Source organism: Lytechinus pictus, chromosome 2 (genome assembly GCF_037042905.1).
Source record: "Lytechinus pictus isolate F3 Inbred chromosome 2, Lp3.0, whole genome shotgun sequence".
Lineage (NCBI taxonomy): Eukaryota > Metazoa > Echinodermata > Echinoidea > Temnopleuroida > Toxopneustidae > Lytechinus > Lytechinus pictus.
In genome coordinates this window covers 48,676,241-48,698,011 of record NC_087246.1, presented here as the reverse complement: position 1 = coordinate 48,698,011, position 21,771 = coordinate 48,676,241, and the positions used below count along the sequence as shown (strand labels likewise).

General features: G+C 36.7%; 1 protein-coding gene across 1 annotated transcript in view; it reads left to right on the top strand.

Moving 5' to 3' along the window:
• LOC129254111 (rotatin-like) overlaps positions 1-19,521 on the top strand; it is a 53,481-nt gene extending 33,960 nt beyond the window's left edge. The window contains exons 32-45 of the mRNA XM_064095005.1: positions 1,683-1,725; positions 2,117-2,306; positions 2,898-3,181; positions 4,043-4,171; positions 5,329-5,547; positions 6,549-6,713; positions 7,572-7,669; positions 7,941-8,018; positions 8,463-8,589; positions 9,438-9,625; positions 11,585-11,744; positions 16,847-16,969; positions 18,044-18,147; positions 18,388-19,521. Coding sequence (XP_063951075.1) covers positions 1,683-1,725; positions 2,117-2,306; positions 2,898-3,181; positions 4,043-4,171; positions 5,329-5,547; positions 6,549-6,713; positions 7,572-7,669; positions 7,941-8,018; positions 8,463-8,589; positions 9,438-9,625; positions 11,585-11,744; positions 16,847-16,969; positions 18,044-18,147; positions 18,388-18,567 — 2,088 coding nt within the window. The 3' untranslated portion in view covers positions 18,568-19,521. The remainder of the gene's footprint in view (positions 1-1,682; positions 1,726-2,116; positions 2,307-2,897; positions 3,182-4,042; positions 4,172-5,328; positions 5,548-6,548; positions 6,714-7,571; positions 7,670-7,940; positions 8,019-8,462; positions 8,590-9,437; positions 9,626-11,584; positions 11,745-16,846; positions 16,970-18,043; positions 18,148-18,387) is intronic.
• Positions 19,522-21,771: the final 2,250 nt, after the last annotated feature.

The window sequence follows — 21,771 nt, the reverse complement described above, 5'->3', positions numbered from 1 at the left end:
CAAGTTGAAAAGAATATAAATCTTTAACCTTCAAAAATTGCAACACCACCACCAATTTTATCAACACGATTATTTGTAAGTATATCATAACCTGGGAGTGTATTCATATTAATGTATTTATCTGACAGCCATGTCTCAGTTAAACCTATTACTGAATTTGGGAAACACCTGAGTTATCTATAAATAAACGAAATTGTTCAAAATTTTTGTTAAGGCTTCTGACATTTAGATGCAAAATAGACAAGCAGGAAGAAGGTAAACCTTTGAAAATGTTTTTGGCTGAAGCCTGAGTGTAGTAGTTTGAGGATATGACACTCGAAGCCCCATCATTTGGATCTAAATCAATTTTAAGTTCATCATTATTAGCACCAATATCATAAATAACATCATTGGAATCATTGGAAATGTTCGTAATCATATCAAAGTCAATCATTATTTACATAAAACATCAGTAATATATACATATGAGTGAGAGAGTTTTACTTAATTTTGTTCAGATCCTCTTCTCGATGAATAGCAACCGATGGAACATTCGGGCTCTTCCTCACCAGAACGGTGCCATTCATTGTCCATAAGAAATTGTATCCCGCCTTCTTTCTCTCGTCATTCGCCTTCTTCAGGAGAGACTTCTTAGCTGGGGCTAGATTTTCGTTGAGGAACACCTTTCCTTCATCTCTTGAGAATCCCAGGTGACGGGTTGATGTTTCCCTCAGTTTTTTACGGCCTGAGTATAGAGTATCCCTCATCCTTCTGGTCGTGAATCTAACGATGATTGGTCTGGTGGACCACCTTCTCTTCTCTGACCAAGTCGATGTGTCACATCAATGTCGTTGGATACCTCTGGTGAAATTTTCTTCATGACGTGAAGGACAGCCTCCCTCACATCCTCACCTTCCTTTTCAGGGACACCTGCCACTTCTAAGTTGATCCTTCTATGATATTGATCCAAGTCATTCACTTGGGAGTCAAGTGTCGTCATCTTTGCTTTCAGATGCTCATTTTCCTTCTTCATAGAAGCATTCTCACTACTCAACCTTTTCACCTCGCAGGTGAGCTCATCCACTTTATCGCTAAAAAACTCAGCAGATTTCTGAAGCTCATCTTGACCAGATTTAATTTCATTGAGTTGTGATGTTAGTGTTTCGTTTAGTTTTTGAAGTTCAGACTTGATTTCAATGAAATCTTCGAACGTTGTGGATTGATTTTTCTTAGGTCCTGGCATACACTGTTTATCGATGACGTCACTCTGACCTGACCTGATTTGGATGAGATGGATGGAGATGGATGTTGCACTTCAAAGATGCCTTTTAGCGTAAAGTCATATGCGTCTTAGTGATGCGCGTTAGTATCTCGGGCGTGATGTTGATTTTCAAACAATATTGAATGTTAAAATTGAAGAAAATTAATGTTCTTACCGACGATAACGTCGCAGTCTACAAAAGTCAAACAATAAAAATCACATCACTGGCTTTGGTGTCCAATCAGCTTTCACACGATGTAAAATTTAGCAGTCATTTTCAAGTGCTTTTGGCTATTTGTTGACAATATTCAGAGCAAAGCAAAAACACGTCTTCTCCCTCCAAATAAACGCCTCATATTTTATTTCATAATTACGAATACTTATTGTTGCAATGTTGGTCTATTTGTCACTTATCCCATTCTTTGTTTGTATGTTTATTCAGGATGATAGAGGGAGGACACATCTAGAAATGAGATCACCAGAAGGTATGTGATACCTGACAATTAATCTTGATTATATTTACAGGGAAAGAGCTAAGTAAATAAGTAAATGAATCAATAAATTCAAATAAAAACAGAAATGTGTTGAGTTTTATCATTAGAGTCATTTTGAACATCTTGGTAACACTTTTTTTTTCAAAATAGTTGAAGGAAACATATAGCAATCGAGACATTTCACAAATTTTACATTATTCCCTTAAAGAGTGTTATGGACTTTTATTTATGTGCAATTACCCATCATATCTATTACCATTTTCTCTGTTATCTATATACTGCATTTTAATCAATTGTGAGCTTGCATGTTGAAATTGAAAAAATAGAACTTATAAGCCATGTGGACATTTAATGAGATAAACCTAATTTTCTTTCTTGGCAGGTCATTCAATATCGTCCCAAGACACCGTCTCCTCTTCCTCCTCTGGGATCACGGTAGGTCGCTTTGAGAGCGTGGTGACCCCCGGTCTAGTGACCTCTACAACATGTCTCCTCGCCAACCTCTTAGCCGTCATACCAAGTGATGCGGTCCATGCGATTACAAAGGAAAACATCCTCCAGACTTTACAAGGGTAAAAGCTTAATATTTCCTTCATTTCTCTGCATCTTTGGCAGGAATGAAGAATTGTTTATTGATAATCCCCTTCATAGGTCCTTTAAAGCATAAATGCACACGTACTCTGCTCCAGTATCCTTTGTAACAAATGCATACTTTTAGCCAATCAAATTTAATTATTTCTGTAGCTTAAAAAATTGTGATTGTAAATTTGTTATTATAACAAGTTTTATGAAATGAGTTTGTGCATTTCCAGTGTGTGCTTAATAGAGCTTGGTTAGCCCTACAGAAAGTGACAGTGACTTGATTAAATCACATTGTTTTACATACAAATTTCAGAAGTTAAATGTCATATGCTTCCGAATCAACAATGTTAAATTAATGATAATAAAAAATTGGATTTATATAGCGTCTTTTCCCCCATTTTAAATAAATGCTCAAGGCACTTAAAAAACAGAAAAAACAAAAAGTAAAGATAAGTACAAGGAAAGGCACATTACAATAGGGGAAATTGTCTGTTTTCAAACCTAGAAATTATTTTAAAAATCTTAAATCTTGATTGCACGCAGAACACATTTCATCCAGATATCATTTTTTATCATTCCAGAGTCATCAATGTCAACCGCATCCAGTCATTCCTCCAAGAAGCCACACCCTCTTCTTCGTCTGCAGACCACACCCCCTTGCCAACGGACCCTCGCCACTCCCCCAAATCCCACTACGCCAGCCAGGTACAACTGTGCAGACAGACCTCTATGTGTGCAGCTGTCCTCAGGCTGTATCTGGCTTGCTTGCAACAGGACACGCCCACCTTGCTCGATGCATTGCATGATGGGAAGCTCATTGCCAAGTGCTGTCGGATTCTTGCTATTCAGCTGCCAGAACAAGGAGGTCAGGATCACCATATGCATTTCAGATATCACTGATAAGTGTAAAACCATAAATATGTGTTATAGGTATTTTGTATCCTACACAGAAGTTCTCCAAGTTGCTCTGGTTAGAGTATTTTGAGTTGTTATAGGCTTCAGGCAATATATATTTCTTTCAGCTCAAAATACTCATAAAAATTCAAGGGAGCGATGGGTTTTAGGAATGTACCTGTAAATCAACTCTTTGTGCATTGACTCATAAACCCTCTGTTTGTTACATAATTTAGCAAAACCCTCATTTGGAGGTTAAAAAGTGATGTAGCACACCTGCTCAGTGTTTGATTGCAGAATATGTTCTTCTGATTGTTCACAAAAAAAATCAATAGTCCCTTTTATTTTGTTTAGTGTATCAGTAAACAAGACTCCTCCCCTTGTCTCACTCTCTCTTTCAGTTGACTTTCTTGATACTGTGATATGCTATCACAGAAGCAGAAGAAGTTGATAATTTTGTTTTTCACTGTAGGATCACTTAATAAGTCTTGAAAAAAAATTGTTTTTTTATGTGACTTTTTCTATGGATGCTAGTAATGTAGGTCAAGAAACTATGATATCATTTACTCGTTGAAAGGTAAAGTGAATGCCTTTTCATACATGTCACATACTTGCAAAACTATATATTATCAAATTGACAATGAATAAACCTTGACTTTCGCCGCATATCTATTGGATATGAGTACAAAATGAGATGAGGGTGCATCAGTGTGAGAATATGCGGTTGTGTAGATGTTGGGCATATTCAAAAGACTGAATTTTAATTACCATGATTGATATGAAAAATACAAATATGCAAGTTCGTTTTTGTCTTTTAACTTTTCTGATACAGATACGAAACTGTTAGGTGAAATCCATGAACTTTGGAGGATATCATTTGAGTTCCTGACAACGCTTGCTCACCTTTCAGGGTTAGAACATCTTAATACTCTCCTTGGAAAGAGCTGGAATTATATCACTGGTAAGGAACTCTACCAAAAAAATGCTGAAGTAGTGGTGGTGGTAGTGGTAGTGGTGGTGATGGTGGTGGTGGTGGTGGTGATGGTGATGGTGATGGTGGTAGTGGTAGTGGTGGTGGTGGTGGTGGTGGTGGTAGTGGTGGTGGTAGTGGTAGTGGTGGTGATGGTGGTGGTAGTGGTAGTGGTGGTGATTGTGGTGGTAGTGGTGGTAGTGGTGGTGGTGGTGATGGTGGTAGTGGTGGTGGTAGTGATGGTGGTGGTGGTGGTGGTAGTGGTGGTGGTGGTGGTAGTGGTGGTGATGGTGGTGGTGGTGGTGATGGTGATGGTACAGTACTGATCATGTTTAAGTTACCTGTATGTAAGAGCGCATACTGATAATTTCTCCTTCCAAGGCCTGGCTCCGTAACTAGTAATTTATCACAACAGAGATTATGGCATCCCAAGCTGGTCCTACTTATATCACATCAATTAATCAAACAGATGCGCTGATGTGAATAACAAGTTAGATCTGCAATTTCTTCTTTTCCTTTTTATCTCCGGTATTTCTGAAAGTAATAATGGGCATTCAAAAATTACTTGCGTTGTATATTTCTACATACATGTAGTGTCTTATTGGTATTAGTGGTAGTGGTGATGATGGTGGTGTTGGTAGCAAGGGTGGATCCAGGATTTTCCAGGGGGGGGGGGCACACATTTTCCCGATGAAAATTTGACAAGCCCTCCCCCCCCAAAAAAAAAATCACAAAAAAAAAAAAATTAATTGTGTCCACTTAAAATTTGACAAGCAAAGAAGTAGGTCCTCACTTTTTATAGACCACATATTCCCATTTAAATTTTTTGTGGTAACTTTCAAGGGGGGGCACACTTATGTAAGAATGGCATATTTACATTACCAAGTGGGGGGGCATCCGGCCCATCCCCCCCCCCCCTTTTGAGAGTCATAATCAAATCTGCCAACCGCCACTGGTTGGTATCAGTAAATGTAATAGAAGTAGAGGTGGTGTTGGTGATGATAGTAACAGTAGTAGTGGTAGTAGCCGTAGTAGAAGTGGCATTGGTATTAACTAGTTGAAGAAGTAGAAAGCATAAGTAGTATTGTAGCTATTAAAGTGCCTAGTATTGCTGATGTTATTGTTATTATTATTATCACTTGTTGTAGATTGCATCATCTCTGTAGTAAGCAAGCCCAGTCCTGCATCGACCCGCATCGCCGCTCTCAACTTCCTCTCCACCATCCTCACCAAGGCGGAGCAGGAGGAGGAGACAAGGAGATCATCTACCAGGAGCCTTGAGGAGGGGTACGAGGAGGCAGCCGCGGAAGGTCAAGATGAGAAATCTCTCCTGGCAGGGCTGCTCGATGAGAGAAAAGATCAGGAAGGTTGGTATAATTTAGATGTTCAAGTAATAATTAATTATTTATTTGTATATTTTATTAAATTATTTACAATGAAATACTAATTCATTTACTTAATTATCCATTCATTTATCAATTTCTCTACTTCTTTCCTCTATATACCCATTTCTCTTACTCTGTTTTCTCTTACTAAATGTACCTGTGTTGTAGCTCAGCGGATAAGTCTCCTGACTCTGAACCACAAGGTCCAGAGTTCAAATCCCCCTGCTGCACCTGCTTCCTTTGGCAAGGCATTTATCTACATTTGCCACTCTCTACCCATGTGTAATTAATAGGTACCCAGTAGGAAAAAAATTCCTTGAATGTTCGGACTTACACTTGATCAGGTTAGCCATGCTAAAGCCACGGAAATGGTTTGCAACGCTAAGAAACATTGAATTTAAATTATATATGCAGCATGTTTGGTTATTATTATTTATGAAGTTTATACCTCTTTACCTCCTTTTTATTTCTTGATGTTTCTTTCTCTCCACCCATCAATCCTGTATACCTTGGGGTGTCGTGGTCTAGTGGTTACAAATCTCGTCTTTCAATCAGAGGGACGTGGGTTTGCATCCCAGCCATGGCGTGTTTTCCTTCAGCAAGAAATTTACCCACATTGTACTGCACTTGACCCAGGTAAAATGAGTAGGTACCTGGTAGGACTTATTCCTTGAACGCTGCAGCACTATTATGGCGGCTCATCTACAGCCGGGGTAATAATATGATGCCAAGTATCAAGCGCAGTAGAGGAGTAGTATTATTATTGTTATTGTTGTGGTTGTTGTTGTTATTAGTAGTGTTAGTATTATTAGTATTAGTATTAAATGGTAAATGGTAGTGATTTTTTTACCTGATTGCCAAGAAAGCATGAATGATTGTAAGCAAGCAACCACAGGACTGACGGCTTAAGGTCCTCTCCAAAGGACCTGGTAAAGGGGATATTATTATTATTATATTGTTTTTATTATTACCATTACCATCAGGTACCTCTACTGGTAATGATTTAGGTGAGACCTTGTTGAAGGCCTACGATGGCTCCCTTCCTAGGTCTACCGGACCCGTTCTAGCCCAGGAAAAACCAGCCGTCTTCTCGGCTCTCAAGGTCCTCCTCTCCATCTCAGATACAGCCAAGAGCCAAGCACTAGCTGGTTAGTGAAAAACCCTCTACTCAATAAAAACAATTGCAGAGCTGCCAACTATTAAAAAAATCATTATTACGATTTTCATGTCAAATTATGCAATTATGCTTTTGACCTTAATTATTACACTTTTGAGGGCAAATAAGTATGTTAACATTTAATACTATGTAGTAATACATTGGGCAGTGGGGAACTCATCTGAAGGCGGCCATTGATGCTCTTCAGATGCATGATCATTTATCTTTGTTAACATCACTCTGAATGTTGTCATCACATGCTTAAATACCGACTCGATCTTGTGGTTTTTCCCTCTTGGATTTATCATGGATTTACGCAAAAGGAAGAGTACTAGAGATGATTCTGAATCTGAGCCTTAAAATTAAGAGGATTCATATCTTTTTAAGGACTCTGTTCTCTATATTTCCTCTTCAAAGAAATTTATAATACCATGTAGTGCATATGAAATTATGATTTTTATGTCAAAATTATGACTTTTGAGCTTCTATTTTTTTACTTTTAAAGGTTGGTAGCTCTGCAAATTGAGCAATTTTATGTAATGGGTATAACACTTGACAATTTAAAACTATCACACTTTAAAATTTACAAATTGCCCCCCCCCATCCAGTTAACTAAGGGTTTAAGTATGGTGACATCATTCAGCCTATTGGCAAGACTGTGTGCTCACTGTCTTAGCATGAACTTATTATTGTATATTAGAGCTGTTACTGAGGTACTTGGTGTTCTTACCTGATTGATTCTGGATTTAAGAACTAATCCATTTTCAATGAGTCTTTTTGGTGCCACTGTCCCTTCATTTTACCTTTATTTGGAAATACAGGCAATTTTTTTATTGCTTTATTCTTTCAGCTGGGCTAGTTGAGACCACTGTTGACACTCTGAAACAGATCCACACCAAACTCACCCTAGAGAGTCTTCACATGGATAAGACTGGTGCTAAGAAGAAGGTATTGATAGTGATGATGATGGTGATGGTGATGATGACGGTGGTGGTGGTGATGATGATGGTAGTGATGATAATGCTGGTGATGATAATGATTGTGATTATGATAGTAGTGATGATGATGGATGATGATGGTGAAGTCAATGATAATTGATTTCTCAAATATTCATCATTAAGTAATAAACATGAAAACTACTTGACAGTTCTTTGAAAATCTATAATAAAGGAACAAAATGAAAAATTTAATATATGTTTTACTTGTATATTGTTTACAGGAGGATCCATTATTCATCGAGCTCCATTCTTCCTTTGATCTTCTGAACAGTATTATGGTGAATAGCCATGATGTCAAGGTAATCATATAGAGATATGACCTCATGAATACATAATTAGCCCCATTGAAGTCAATGTATTATTGGCCTGGTTCTAAATAATACACTTACTTCAGTGGGGCTAATTATGTATTCATAAGGTCATATCTAAGGCCTCCATGGACCAGTTCCCACCAAATTTTGGTAGTGGGGTTTTTTCATCATGCTCTAACAAAATATGGTATCAAAAACGCTGAAATGCTAAAAAAGTTTTTGTGACGTCATCACTTCGGTACTCTATTTCTTATCCTCACAATCTCACATGATTGCACAAAAACCCTCTTCTGAATATTAACAGATAAAGACAGGGTAACAGTCACATGGTGGGGGGGGGGGGGGGGCTTAGAAATTAATACAGGAACAATGTTTTAAGTGCATTTGTCTGACCAACAGAATAACATCAGTAATACCTTTTCTATTTTTCAGATGGCAGCTCACCATGCAGGCTTGGGTGTAACCATTCATAAACTATGGGCTTGGCTTGGTTTGGATGTCAAGCTCATGATGACTACACTCTTACTACTCACCACATACACTGCCCGGTGCCCTGTTGGTATGTTTATGTATTTCAAACAATTATTTTTGCATAAGGGCAATTCCATGTTATTATCAACCTTTTTGTACGTCCGACCCCATTTCTTACTTCACTTTATAAACTGACCAAGCCATGGTCAACTAGAGAACATTACAGACTGTCAAAAGAACGAAAAATCAGAGACAAACAATTTCATGAAGGTCCCACATATAGGGGGTCGGACGTACATATTTTATGGAATTGCCCATAATGTTATGATGTAAATCAGAATTATGTAATTATGTGATATTTACAAGCACAATATTTCTCTTTGTTTCATCAGATTTCCGATTATTTTTTTTTCTCACAAGGTTCTCAAAGTTTTCATGATTATAAATTCTAATAAACAATCATGTTTAACAAAAATAAATATATTGTGGCTGAATTATTTTTGGTTTGATGTGAATGGCGATTTGATCGTATGTTTTATAAAGGGACTCTAATGCGAGCGATTTTGGATGGCGAGTTCATACCATGGTTTTTGTAGCGTTGCATCGCATATATGTGCATGTGAGGACGACAGTGAGGTTGTGAGTGGTGTGGTGGGTTTTGCTTATGATGATGATGATAACACAGATGTTGATGATGATAACGATGATGATGACAATAATGATGGCATTGATAATAATCATGGCCATAATAAGACACTTGCTGAATACGGTATAATGGTGATGATGCCATTTTCTGTGTTCAAATATGTATGTTACAAAATCACTAAAAATGATATATTAAAAAAAAAAACACATATCACACCAATTGAATCGAATAAAGGATAATCATAATGATGATGTATTTGGGAATTTTTTTTTTTTTTTTTTGCATTACAGTATGTGCAGCAATTGCTTCTTGTGGACCTGGGCAGACTGGTAACTCGATCCTTCATTACCTGATAAGACTGGTTGAGAGGGAGAGATTAAAGGTTGAGAAAGGATCAGAATCTGATATGCTAGCTCAGGTCTTCTCTATCCTTGGCAATCTGGTTTGGTATGGGGAATGCAGGAACGTCTTATGGAAGGTAAAAAGATACAATTATGAATAAGAAAGCAAATTACTCCTCTTTTTAGCCCGCCAAGAGCGTATTTTAGCATCCACTTCCCAGACGCTTTCTGCAACATTCAGAATCTGTTGAAAATGCCAGTCAAATCACAATGGACAGGTTAGAGGTCATTGTCGAAAGTTGGTGGACCGAGACAGCACATAGTCATAAGATTTGAACCGGAGAAAAAATTGCAAATATGTCGTTTGTCCAGAGTCCAGGATGACCCTGCTGTTTTGATTCACCGATTTGTGACAAAGGCTGTTTTGTTGTTAAGGGCTTTTGACAAAAGATTTATCTGCACTACAGAAAGCATCTGCTAAGTGATTGCTATTGTATAAATGCCCTATTGTTACAAAGCAATGAAAACTGCTTCTGTACTGTAAGTCTTAGTCTAGTGTTTATCAAGACAGTACATCATTTGTGTTAGGTAATGAGATTCAATGAATAGGCCTTCTGACGTGCCAAAATACAACAGGGGACCATTTCATAAAGCTGTTCGTAAGTTAAGAGCGACTTTAAGAACGACTGGTGAACCTTTCTTACATGCTAAATTATCACCAATGAATATTAATGGTGAATATCATTTATCAGAAGAAAGGATCACCAGTCGTTCTTAAAGGACAAGTCCACCCCACAAAAAGTTGATTTGAATAAAAAGAGAAAAATCCAACAAGCATAACACTGAAAATTTCATAAAAATCGGATGTAAAATAAGAAAGTTATGACATTTAAAGCTTCGCTTAATTTCACAAAACAGTAATATGCACATCCTGGCTGGTATGCAAATGAGGAGACTATGATGTCATCCACTCACTATTTCTTTTTGTATTTTATTATATGAAATATGAAATATTCTAATTTTCTCATTGTCAAGTGATACAACGATTAATTCCTCCCTGAACGTGTGGTATTTGCATTGTTTAATACTCTATGGTCTAGTCAAGTTGGTCCTCATTGTCAAATCTATAAAAAAATGAAATATTGTATAATTTAAACAATAAAAAACAAAAGAAATAGTGAGTGATGGACATCATCGACTGACCCACCTAGTTGTGCATATCACTGTTTTGTGAAAAATAAGCGAAACTTTAAAATTTCATAACTTTCTTATTTTACATCCGATTTTGATGAAATTTTCAGCACTATGCTAGTTTGATTTTTCTCTATTTTTTCAAGTCAGCATTTTCCTGGGGTGGACTTGACTTTTAAAGTCACTCTTAAGTTACAAACAGCTTTATGAAACACCCACCAGATTTCATTCATCTGTTGAGGTTAATTGCAATTCATTAGTTGGAATCTAGATTAATATAATTGTCAAGAGTCTGGATTGAATACATTTTGATACATGCTCAACCTAGTAACTGCCCATGTATGCCATTCAAATTCTTCTCTTTGAAATAACACTTAATCTCAACAGGTGAATATACCTCGTGGGAGCCGTAAATGGGGGCTTCCAACAACATCATTTCAATATGGTGTTGCGTAAGCCAGAGTGTTGATATGCCAGTGTATGAATTATCTTATGTTAGGTATACTTCAAATCCCTAGTTAAAAATTACCATCAAACACATCACCCCAACTGAATTAGTCTACAGCAAAGCTGCCAACTAATATGTTTTAACGATATTTGTATGTTTTTTCATAATCAAAAGTGACAAAATATGATTTTTTATTGCAAAATATGTTTTTTATTAAATTGGATTGGCATGCTTCATATGTGTAATTCATCAATTTTTGTACCAAAATATGTTCTTTCCTTCAAAATATGATTTAATTATGGATCAGTATGTATTTTGGTCAACAGAGGTTGGCAGCTCTGCTACAGTGATATTCTGAAAGTACATATGCAGCACAATCGTAGTAACACTTATTAAGTGCGTTACTCTTGCCATTAACTTGTTCAGTTTGTTACCTCATTTTCATTTTTTTTTTCAGAGTGGATTTCTGGGGTCATTCATCAAGGTCAAACTTCCGAGAAGCTCCAAGCAGACCAAGAATGCTGCCAGCTTGCACACGTTTGCTGCCCTCTGGCTACAGCTCCTGACCAACCTGACTTTTGCAACGGAAGGGCAACAGATGATCATGAGAATTCCTGGTACGAATCAATGATACAGTATATCTAGTAGAAATATAGGAGAGTGTACTTGGGATACTCTCAGGAGGCCGCTGCCATTACGGCATGTGAGATTTATTGTGTTTATGAGTGATACATGAGCTAATCACACACCTTGAAGTAAGTGCAAGTACTAGTGTGGGCAGTTATCCATGGGTTTTCAAAATAGTCTTGCACTCCACCACTGTAGGGGAAATGTGACTGAGGTATGATGATGATGATGATGATGATGATGATGATGATGATGATGATGATGATGACGAAGGTGATGAAGATGATGATGATGATGGTGATGATGATGATGATGATGAAGGTGATGAAGATGATGATAATGATGATGATGATGTTGATGAAGATGATGAAGATGATGAAGATGATGTTGATAATGATGATGATGATTATGAAGATGATGTTGATGATGATGATGATGATGATGATGAAGGTGATGATGATGAAGGTGATGAAGATGATGATTATGATGATTATGATGATGATGATGAAGGTGATGAAGATGATGTTGATGATGATGATGAAGGTGATGAAGGTGATGATGATGATGATGAAGATGATGTTGATGATGATGAAGGTGATGAAGATGATGTTGATGATGACGATGATTTTGATTCATTATTTTTTGTAAAGCTACTGCCAAGATGGAGAGAGAACATAAGGATCCAAATATCACCCACATGTGATTCATCTGTGAAACACTAAAAATTGTTGATAACACTTTTGTCATATTGTAACCATAATTAGAGGGTAGTATTCCTAAAGAGACTTTAATGTCAATTCAAGTCCGTGTTTCCTCTCGAACATGATTGACGAGGTGTATTGACCTCCATTGATATAATAAATCCTTATTGGTCAAATTCCAGGTAAGGGGGATTTTCCCTTGTGGCAATATCCCATTGACCCTTTTGTGACCCTTCAGCTACCTTGCCCATTAATATTAATTGACCGTGATGCTAATAGGAAATTGTAATTACTGTGTTCTTGAGGTTCCAAGCAAAAGGTTATTCTAACTAATGATTGATTATCTTGCTTTTTGGTCGTCTGCCAGGATTATCATTGTTTGTCTCAAGACTCAAAGAATACAAGGTGTCTAAGAAACTGAATACTTTTATATATTTAGAACTGAATCATTATCACAGCGTTTAAAGACTTTGGAGTTTTTTTTCCATTTTGTGGGATTGGACAGTTCATTTCCTTGATGGCTCTTCTCCATACTGTCCTGTAATTTTGGTCAATGTGGTTTATATGTGACAATTTTCTCTTTTTTTATTCATCTAGTCCCCCCCCCCCCCATATCTTGTGAGATCTTCCACTTTCCTCCCAGCAACTGTGAAATTGAATATAAATGTATAAAACTGAATATGCAACTAATATATTTGAATGATGAAATGTTGGATTGTGCATTGATTTTATTGGGTCAGTAAAGGGATAGCAACTTATTGGTAAGCGGCATTTTTTTTTTTTTTTTACTGTTTGGTTGATCATCAAATCTGAATAATGAGAATGCATAATCTGAAACATTTTATGTGGTGGCTCCTTACAGAAAAAAAATGATAAAATTCTGCAAGACAATATGGTGTTAATTATGAAATACAAATTATTGTACTCTGGGGAGAGTAGACACAGGTATCCAAACTAGGTCAGGTAGATTGTGGTGTACCCACGGGTCATCCTATGGTCAACTCCAGCATTCATTCCACATACGTAGTTCCCCCATTTCCTTAGCAATGGGAACCCTCCAAGGAGATGTGAACGGTCTTGAGGCTCATAAAACTACCTGGAGGGAAACCTCACGATTGTTGCGATGTTTGTCATCAAGTAGATGGTTGGGAAAAAAAATAAAGGTGTGAAAATGGAATGAAATGAAACATTGTTTTGTGTGAAATATGTTTGTCATCTAGTAGATGGTTGGGAAAAAAAAAAAAAAACTGCGAAAACGGAATGTAATGAGACATTGTTTTGTGTGAAACATGTTTGTCATCAAGTAGATGGTTGAAAAAAAAAACAAAGGTGCGAAAATGGAATGAAATGAAACATTGTTTTGTGTGGAACGTGTTTGTCATCAAGAAGATGGTTGGAAAAAGGAAAAAAACTGGTGCGAAAATGGAATGAAATGAAACATTGTTTTGTGTGAAACATGTTTGTCATCAAGTAGATGGTTGGGAAAAAAAAACAAAGGTGCAAAAATGGAATGTAATGAGACATTGTTTTGTGTGAAATATGTTTGTCATCAAGTAGATGGTTGGAAAAAAACAAAGGTGCAAAAATGGAATGTAATGAGACATTGTTTTGTGTGAAACATGTTTGTCATGAAGTAAATGGTTGGAAAAAAAACGGTGCAAAAATGGAATGTAATGAAACATTGTTTTGTGTGGAACGTGTTTGTCATCAAGAAGATGGTTGGAAAAAGGAAAAAAACTGGTGCAAAAATGGAATGAAATGAAACATTGTTTTGTGTGAAACATGTTTGTCATCAAGTAGATGGTTGGGAAAAAAAAACAAAGGTGCAAAAATGGAATGAAATGAGACATTGTTTTGTGTGAAATATGTTTGTCATCAAGTAGATGGTTGGGAAAAAAAAACAAAGGTGCGAAAATGGAATGAAATGAAACATTGTTTTGTGTGGAACGTGTTTGTCATCAAGAAGATGGTTGGAAAAAGGAAAAAACTGGTGCGAAAATGGAATGAAATGAAACATTGTTTTGTGTGAAACATGTTTGTCATCAAGTAGATGGTTGGGAAAAAAAAACAAAGGTGCGAAAATGGAATGAAATGAAACATTGTTTTGTGTGGAACGTGTTTGTCATCAAGTAGATGGTTGGAAAAAGGAAAAAAACTGGTGCGAAAATGGAATGAAATGAAACATTGTTTTGTGTGAAACATGTTTGTCATCAAGTAGATGGTTGGGAAAAAAAAACAAAGGTGCAAAAATGGAATGAAATGAAACATTGTTTTGTGTGAAACATGTTTGTCATCAAGTAGATGGTTGGGAAAAAAAAACAAAGGTGCGAAAATGGAATGAAATGAAACATTGTTTTGTGTGAAACATGTTTGTCGTCAAGAAGATGGTTGGAGAAAAAAAACGGCGAAAATGGAATGTAATGAGACATTGTTTTGTGTGAAATATGTTTGTCATCAAGTAGATGGTTGGAAGAAAAAAAACGGTGCAAAAATGGAATGTAAAGAGACATTGTTTTGTGTGAAATATGTTTGTCATCAAGTAGATGGTTAGAGAAAAAAAACGGTGCAAAAATGGAGTGTAAAGAGACATTGTTTTGTGTGAAACATGTTTGTCATCAAGTAGATGGTTGAAAAAAAAAACAAAGGTGCGAAAATGGAATGAAATGAAACATTGTTTTGTGTGGAACGTGTTTGTCATCAAGTAGATGGTTGGAAAAAGGAAAAAAACTGGTGCGAAAATGGAATGAAATGAAACATTGTTTTGTGTGAAACATGTTTGTCATCAAGTAGATGGTTGAAAAAAAAAAACAAAGGTGCGAAAATGGAATGAAATGAAACATTGTTTTGTGTGGAACGTGTTTGTCATCAAGAAGATGGTTGGAAAAAGGAAAAAAACTGGTGCGAAAATGGAATGAAATGAAACATTGTTTTGTGTGAAACATGTTTGTCATCAAGTAGATGGTTGGGAAAAAAAAACAAAGGTGCAAAAATGGAATGAAATGAGACATTGTTTTGTGTGAAACATGTTTGTCATCAAGTAGATGGTTGGGAAAAAAAAACAAAGGTGCGAAAATGGAATGAAATGAAACATTGTTTTGTGTGGAACGTGTTTGTCATCAAGAAGATGGTTGGAAAAAGGAAAAAAACTGGTGCGAAAATGGAATGAAATGAAACATTGTTTTGTGTGAAACATGTTTGTCATCAAGTAGATGGTTGGGAAAAAAAAACAAAGGTGCAAAAATGGAATGAAATGAAACATTGTTTTGTGTGAAACATGTTTGTCATCAAGTAGATGGTTGGGAAAAAAAAACAAAGGTGCGAAAATGGAATGAAATGAAACATTGTTTTGTGTGAAACATGTTTGTCATCAAGAAGATGGTTGGAAGAAAAAAAACGGTGCAAAAATGGAATGTAAAGAGACATTGTTTTGTGTGAAATATGTTTGTCATCAAGTAGATGGTTAGAGAAAAAAACGGTGCAAAAATGGAATGTAAAGAGACATTGTTTTGTGTGAAACATGTTTGTCATCAAGTAGATGGTTGAAAAAAAAAACAAAGGTGCGAAAATGGAATGAAATGAAACATTGTTTTGTGTGGAACGTGTTTGTCATCAAGTAGATGGTTGGAAAAAGGAAAAAAACTGGTGCGAAAATGGAATGAAATGAAACATTGTTTTGTGTGAAACATGTTTGTCATCAAGGAGATGGTTGAAAAAAAAAAACAAAGGTGCGAAAATGGAATGAAATGAAACATTGTTTTGTGTGGAACGTGTTTGTCATCAAGAAGATGGTTGGAAAAAGGAAAAAAACTGGTGCGAAAATGGAATGAAATGAAACATTGTTTTGTGTGAAACATGTTTGTCATCAAGTAGATGGTTGGGAAAAAAATCGGTGCAAAAATGGAATGTAAAGAGACTTTGTTTTGTGTGAAACGTATTTGTCATCAAGTAGATGGTTGGGAAAAAAAAAATTTCTGGTTCGAAAATGGAATGTAACGAGACATTTTGTGTGAAACATGTAATGAGACATATTAAAGAGACAAATGTTTCTTAATCCTAAAAGGACTTGGCTATTTTTATTGAAACAAGAGCTGGATTGTGTATGATAATACCAATGATGTTGTTGTTGTATGTCTTAATCGCTCCCCTTTCCCATTCATGTAATTCAATTAAATTTCTTTCCTCTCGACCTCAAAAAGAATTAAATTTGAAATAAATCAACTTTACACATTTTTTCACTATGTTAAGTTGAATGTGGTTATTTGTTTTAATTCCACACCCCCTTTTTTCTTCTTGCTTTACTAGTACCGGTAATTTGATTGTGGTAAGTTCTTTCCTGAATACTTTTTTTTTTTTAATTTGTGTGAAACTTTTTTTCCCCCTCTCATCTTTAGATGCCCTTGATCTGTTGATTGACTTTGCCCAGTGTCCAGTCTCTGCTCTCCAGGACTCCGCCTTGCTGGTTTTACATAATCTCTGCTACCTGGCTGCTAATAAAACAAGATTGGTGGCTAATAGTAAGTTGATATGGTAAAACGGTAAATCTTATACCTAAAGACCACACAAGGGACGAAAGAAATATAGTCTTTATATGCAGGTGATTTCTGTAGACAGTTCTTTAAGGACCCTTTTCTGAAGGCGGGTTTAACTTAAACTCAGGTTTAGAGTTGTGGTTTAAGTATGGATAGCCAATTGTTACATAAATCACTAATGGCTGAGATATCATATTTCAGCTCATTTGGCTCTCAAATAATTCATAATTGTCTAGGAAGTATAAACAGATGATTGTCTTCACCGTCGATGAATCAGGAGCACAGAGCACAGTAAATATAAGAAACATACAACTTAATAAAAATGTTGACACTTTTGGCTTCCCATGATTTTAGCACAGAGTTAGACCATGGTGTAAGTTAAACCTGAGTTCAGAATACGGGCCTTAGCATATACTCTCCATATTCTTGAGTTAATCAAAGGAAATCCCCAAAAAGTCATATAAAGACCACTCAAGTGTGACAGCAAAAGGGAGTCTTTAAGGACAGGTTCTGAGACTGTTGAACAGCTTTGTGGTAGCAAGTGTTTGATGAAGAATAGTCATATTTAGCAAAGCAAATTACATTCCTATGTAGGAATGGGTGCAGGAAGGTGCAAGAACTGATCAACAAGAGTGTTTATAACTTTTTAAAGAGATATTTGCATGTGAAATATGTATCAACTGTTGTGAAAGGCATAGCCTAGCTAAAAATCTGAGCTGCAAGGTCCCACTTTTCACATGTGTCTGTGATATGTATCAAAATATATTTAGTGCTTTAAAAAAAATGACGGGAAACGCCATCTTAATTTCATCACATACAGAGCATGTGTTCTATGAACGACTCAAAGACACTATGTTATAAATTGTGGTTTGCTTTGTACTTATAGCTTTTCATTCTCAATATAGTGGTTATTTTCAGCATTTTTAAGTTCTACTAAATGTAATCCTACACATGTTTCATCTTGGTTTGCAAACTTTTCAAATTGGCTTTTTGCAAAGCTAGCCAAAGCTTCAAATATATGTGTTGCAGTAATATGATTTGTTGTTTTATTCATTCCAGATAAATTAGTAAAGCTCTTTTTGGCCACTTTGACTGATGGATGTCTCAAAACCCAGTTCACAGTGACCAGTGCTTTATACGCTCTCATCTATGACAGCCAGAAAGTAAGTACATGTATCTCCCTAGTTTTAGCAATGTTATGTCTTTTCTGTACTTTCCCGATGTTTGCACTCATCCTTGCTGTTATCATGGATGACATTCCAGAGTGGAACTCAGAATGATGTCCTTCAGACAAATCCCAAATCGCCCTGTTCTAGATTGTTATTTCTGGTTTGAAATTCTTATCCCTTACACGTGTCTGATGCCTCATATCACATTTTTGTATTCTCTTTCTCAATTTTCAGGCCAAAGCACTTTTGAAGACATCTCGTCTGAGCCTGAGTCTCCAAGAACTTGAAATGGTCTTGCAGAAAGAAATGCAGCGCCCTCAGCCCCCAGCCACACTGATAGAGGCAACCAGAAGAGACATGGCTACCCGCTGCCAGTTTGTAACATCAGCAATCACTGCTCTTCTGCAGGAATGAACCCTTGCTCTTGAAATGGTATTACAGAAAGTAATGCAGTGCCCTCAACCACCAGCCTCACTGATAGCGGCAACCAGAAGAGACATTGCTTTCCGATGCCAGTTTGTAACTTCAGCAATCACTGCTCTTCTGCAGGAATGAACCCTTGCTTTTGAAATGGTCTTACAGAAAAAAAAAATGCAGTGCCCTCAAGTCTGTTGCAAATGTGGAAGAACAAACTACTTCCTCAGCTGTAAACCAATTCTCATGAAATTTAGCACATATGTTGGTCTTGTGCAAGACATTTTTGCATGTGTTTGAATTTGTTGTTGTGGTAACAGCATATTATAGCCAGAAATTAGGTGAAAGTTATGCAGGTCAAACTTCTTCATCCCGTTTTTGACTAGTGCTCATGAAATTTGGCACACACATATTCTTGATATATAGGTATGCAGGACACTCTGTATTGCCATGGTATCAGTATATTATGGCCAAAATCCCAAGAAAACTCATTGTGGATCAAATCACTTCCTCAATTTTTGACCAGTGCTCATGAAATTTGGCAAAAAAACAGTGTCTTGGGTTAAAGACGTGTATTACCCATTTCCAAGTGTTGGAAACTGCATTACCATAGCAATGGCATGGTTTTAACCACCTTTAGTGATTTTTTATGTTAAATATACTTAATCTGAAATGTTTGTGGGTGTAAATTTTATTTTCTCATTGTGTAAGCAAATTCCAGCTAAAAAATGTTGATTGATATTGAAAATGAATTTTCATTGAGAGTATATATACTATTGCTGCACATGTGTATGCTGTAAATATTTTAATGACAGTAGTGAATGTATTCTGATCTATATACGATTTACTGTAAATATGTAAAATTTGTAAGCAAATACATGTATAATAATAAGATATTTTACATTTGTATATATGCAGACTTACATGAAAAAATATTAAATATATTTAATAAACAAAAGATTATTTTGTATATGCATTGATTATTAATATTCTGATAAGTTTTGCTCTTGATTGCTCCCTTATGATCACCTCAACCAGACCCATCATTGTCCCTCCCCCCTCTTTCTATGGATTTATTTCCGATTCGTCTAATGCCAATTTGTCCAATTGCCAACCCGTTAACTATCATTTGGTCTACCATCAGTTCGTCCACTATCCACATGGTATAATTACCAATTCGTCCACTCACCATTTCGTCTAATAACCGGTTGGTCCAATAGCTATTTGGTCTAATTCGGTAAGGGTTAATTGGGCTTTCGCATGAAAAGAAATGGGTATTAGACCAACTGGTTGTAAGACGAAATGGTCATAGACGAACTGTTGATTAGCCGAAGTAATGAATGGACCAACTGGTTATTGGACCAAATAGTTGTTAGACGAAATTTTGATGGACGGAATGACATTAGACTTAATGAAAATAGACCATGTGGTGAGTGGACGAGTTGGCAGTTTACCTTTCTATGTCTTATACCTGGAGCCTGTTTCATAAAACCTGTTATAATACAAATTTACAATAACAGTTATAAGCTACTGAAATCATTCGATCTGATTGGCTGATCGTAAATTTGTTACAGAAATTGTATATTTATTATTATAACAAGGCTTTAGGAAACAGAACCCAGGAGGGTGTTTCATAAAGCTGTTCGTAAGTTAAGAGCGACTTTAAGAACGACTGGTGAACCTTTCTTACGCGCTAAGCTATCACCAATGAACATTGAATGGTGCATATTAACCACAAGAAAGGATCACCAGTCGTTCTTAAAGTCGCTCTTAACTTACGAACAGCTTTATGAAACACCCACCAGGTCTTATTTTCTTTCTCTCTGCCTGTCTCTGAATATCAAACTTTTTTCTCCTGCGGCAAATGTTTCCTCCTTTTGCCTCCAACATCGAAACTCTAACATCTTAATTTCAACATTTGTCCACAATTTCCTCACAAGTATGATTTGCAGTACCTGTACTCCAAAGTTTTTAATAAATAGCTCTCTATCTTCACAAAAAATATAGCCTTATCAACGAGCAATCTACATCTCTTGACTAGCATTTATTGGGGAAGGGGGATATAGTTCGGTCGTTAAATATATCCCAGTGATGGGTTGGAAAGGAAATGAAGAATGATGGTCAGATGTTGGGGAGAGGGATAATTTAAGACATGTTTTGAAATTACATGCACATGGAGATATTAATGATATTGGCATGTAATGGGAGGCGGAAGGAAAGATGCCAGGGGAAGATTGAGTTCAGAGAAGGAGGATGGGCAGATTTTGGGAATCCACTGCACTCCACAGGAATTTGTTCACATTTCTTGCAATTTATTAATTATCTAGACTCGATGGAAAAAAGTTCTATGTCTATTGGACAGTAAGCGACTAAGCCTGCTGTACTGTCATACCAGGAAGATATCAATGGCCGTATGCAGAATTTGTTTTCCCCAAGGGTGCAGCAATGTGTAAAATGTTCGGGATTAGGAATACACAGAATATTTGTGTCACGTCGGCACTGGGTCCCTTTAAAAAACGCCGGTATTAATTCAGTCAACACCAGCCTGGTATCTGTATCGGTTTCGCGTTAGGCTAACACCACTTTGGCATTTAAGCAACACCAATTAGTGTTAACCAATATCGGTTTGATTCTTAATAAACAACACCTCTCTGGTGTGCACCGATATATATATATATTTCAGGCTGGTGTTAAATTAACACCGGCGTTTTTGCATGCATGGACGCCACGTTTGAGTTAATTTTCCAGCGCATGCTGCCTTGGGCTGCCTAAGACGTCGGTGTGGGGGTCAGGGGTAGGGGAGCGTAATTTTCATCAATGTTCACTGGCACCGGACTGGCACTGACTTCGGGCTTGTCAACAACAAAAAATTTCTCTGTGATTTTCTTTTGAGGGGGGGGGGGGGGTTCTTGTCAGATTTTGGGGAAAAGATGCCCCTAAAAAATCTGCCCCATATAGGAGCATTTCCTCATTCCACACCATTCATAATTTGGTTACGTAGATTGCAAAATTGATGGTGCACTTCTGAGTTACTTGGTCATGGGTGGGTAGCACTTTGGTGTACAAAAGTACAAACAGGCTCTACCCCCCCCCCCTCCCCCCCCAAAAAAAAAGGGCCTGGCGTATTGGAAAGGGGTCCTGGGTAAAGCGGGGAAATAAAGCGGAACAAATAATTTCTCAGTTATCTTGGAAAGAAAAGTACAA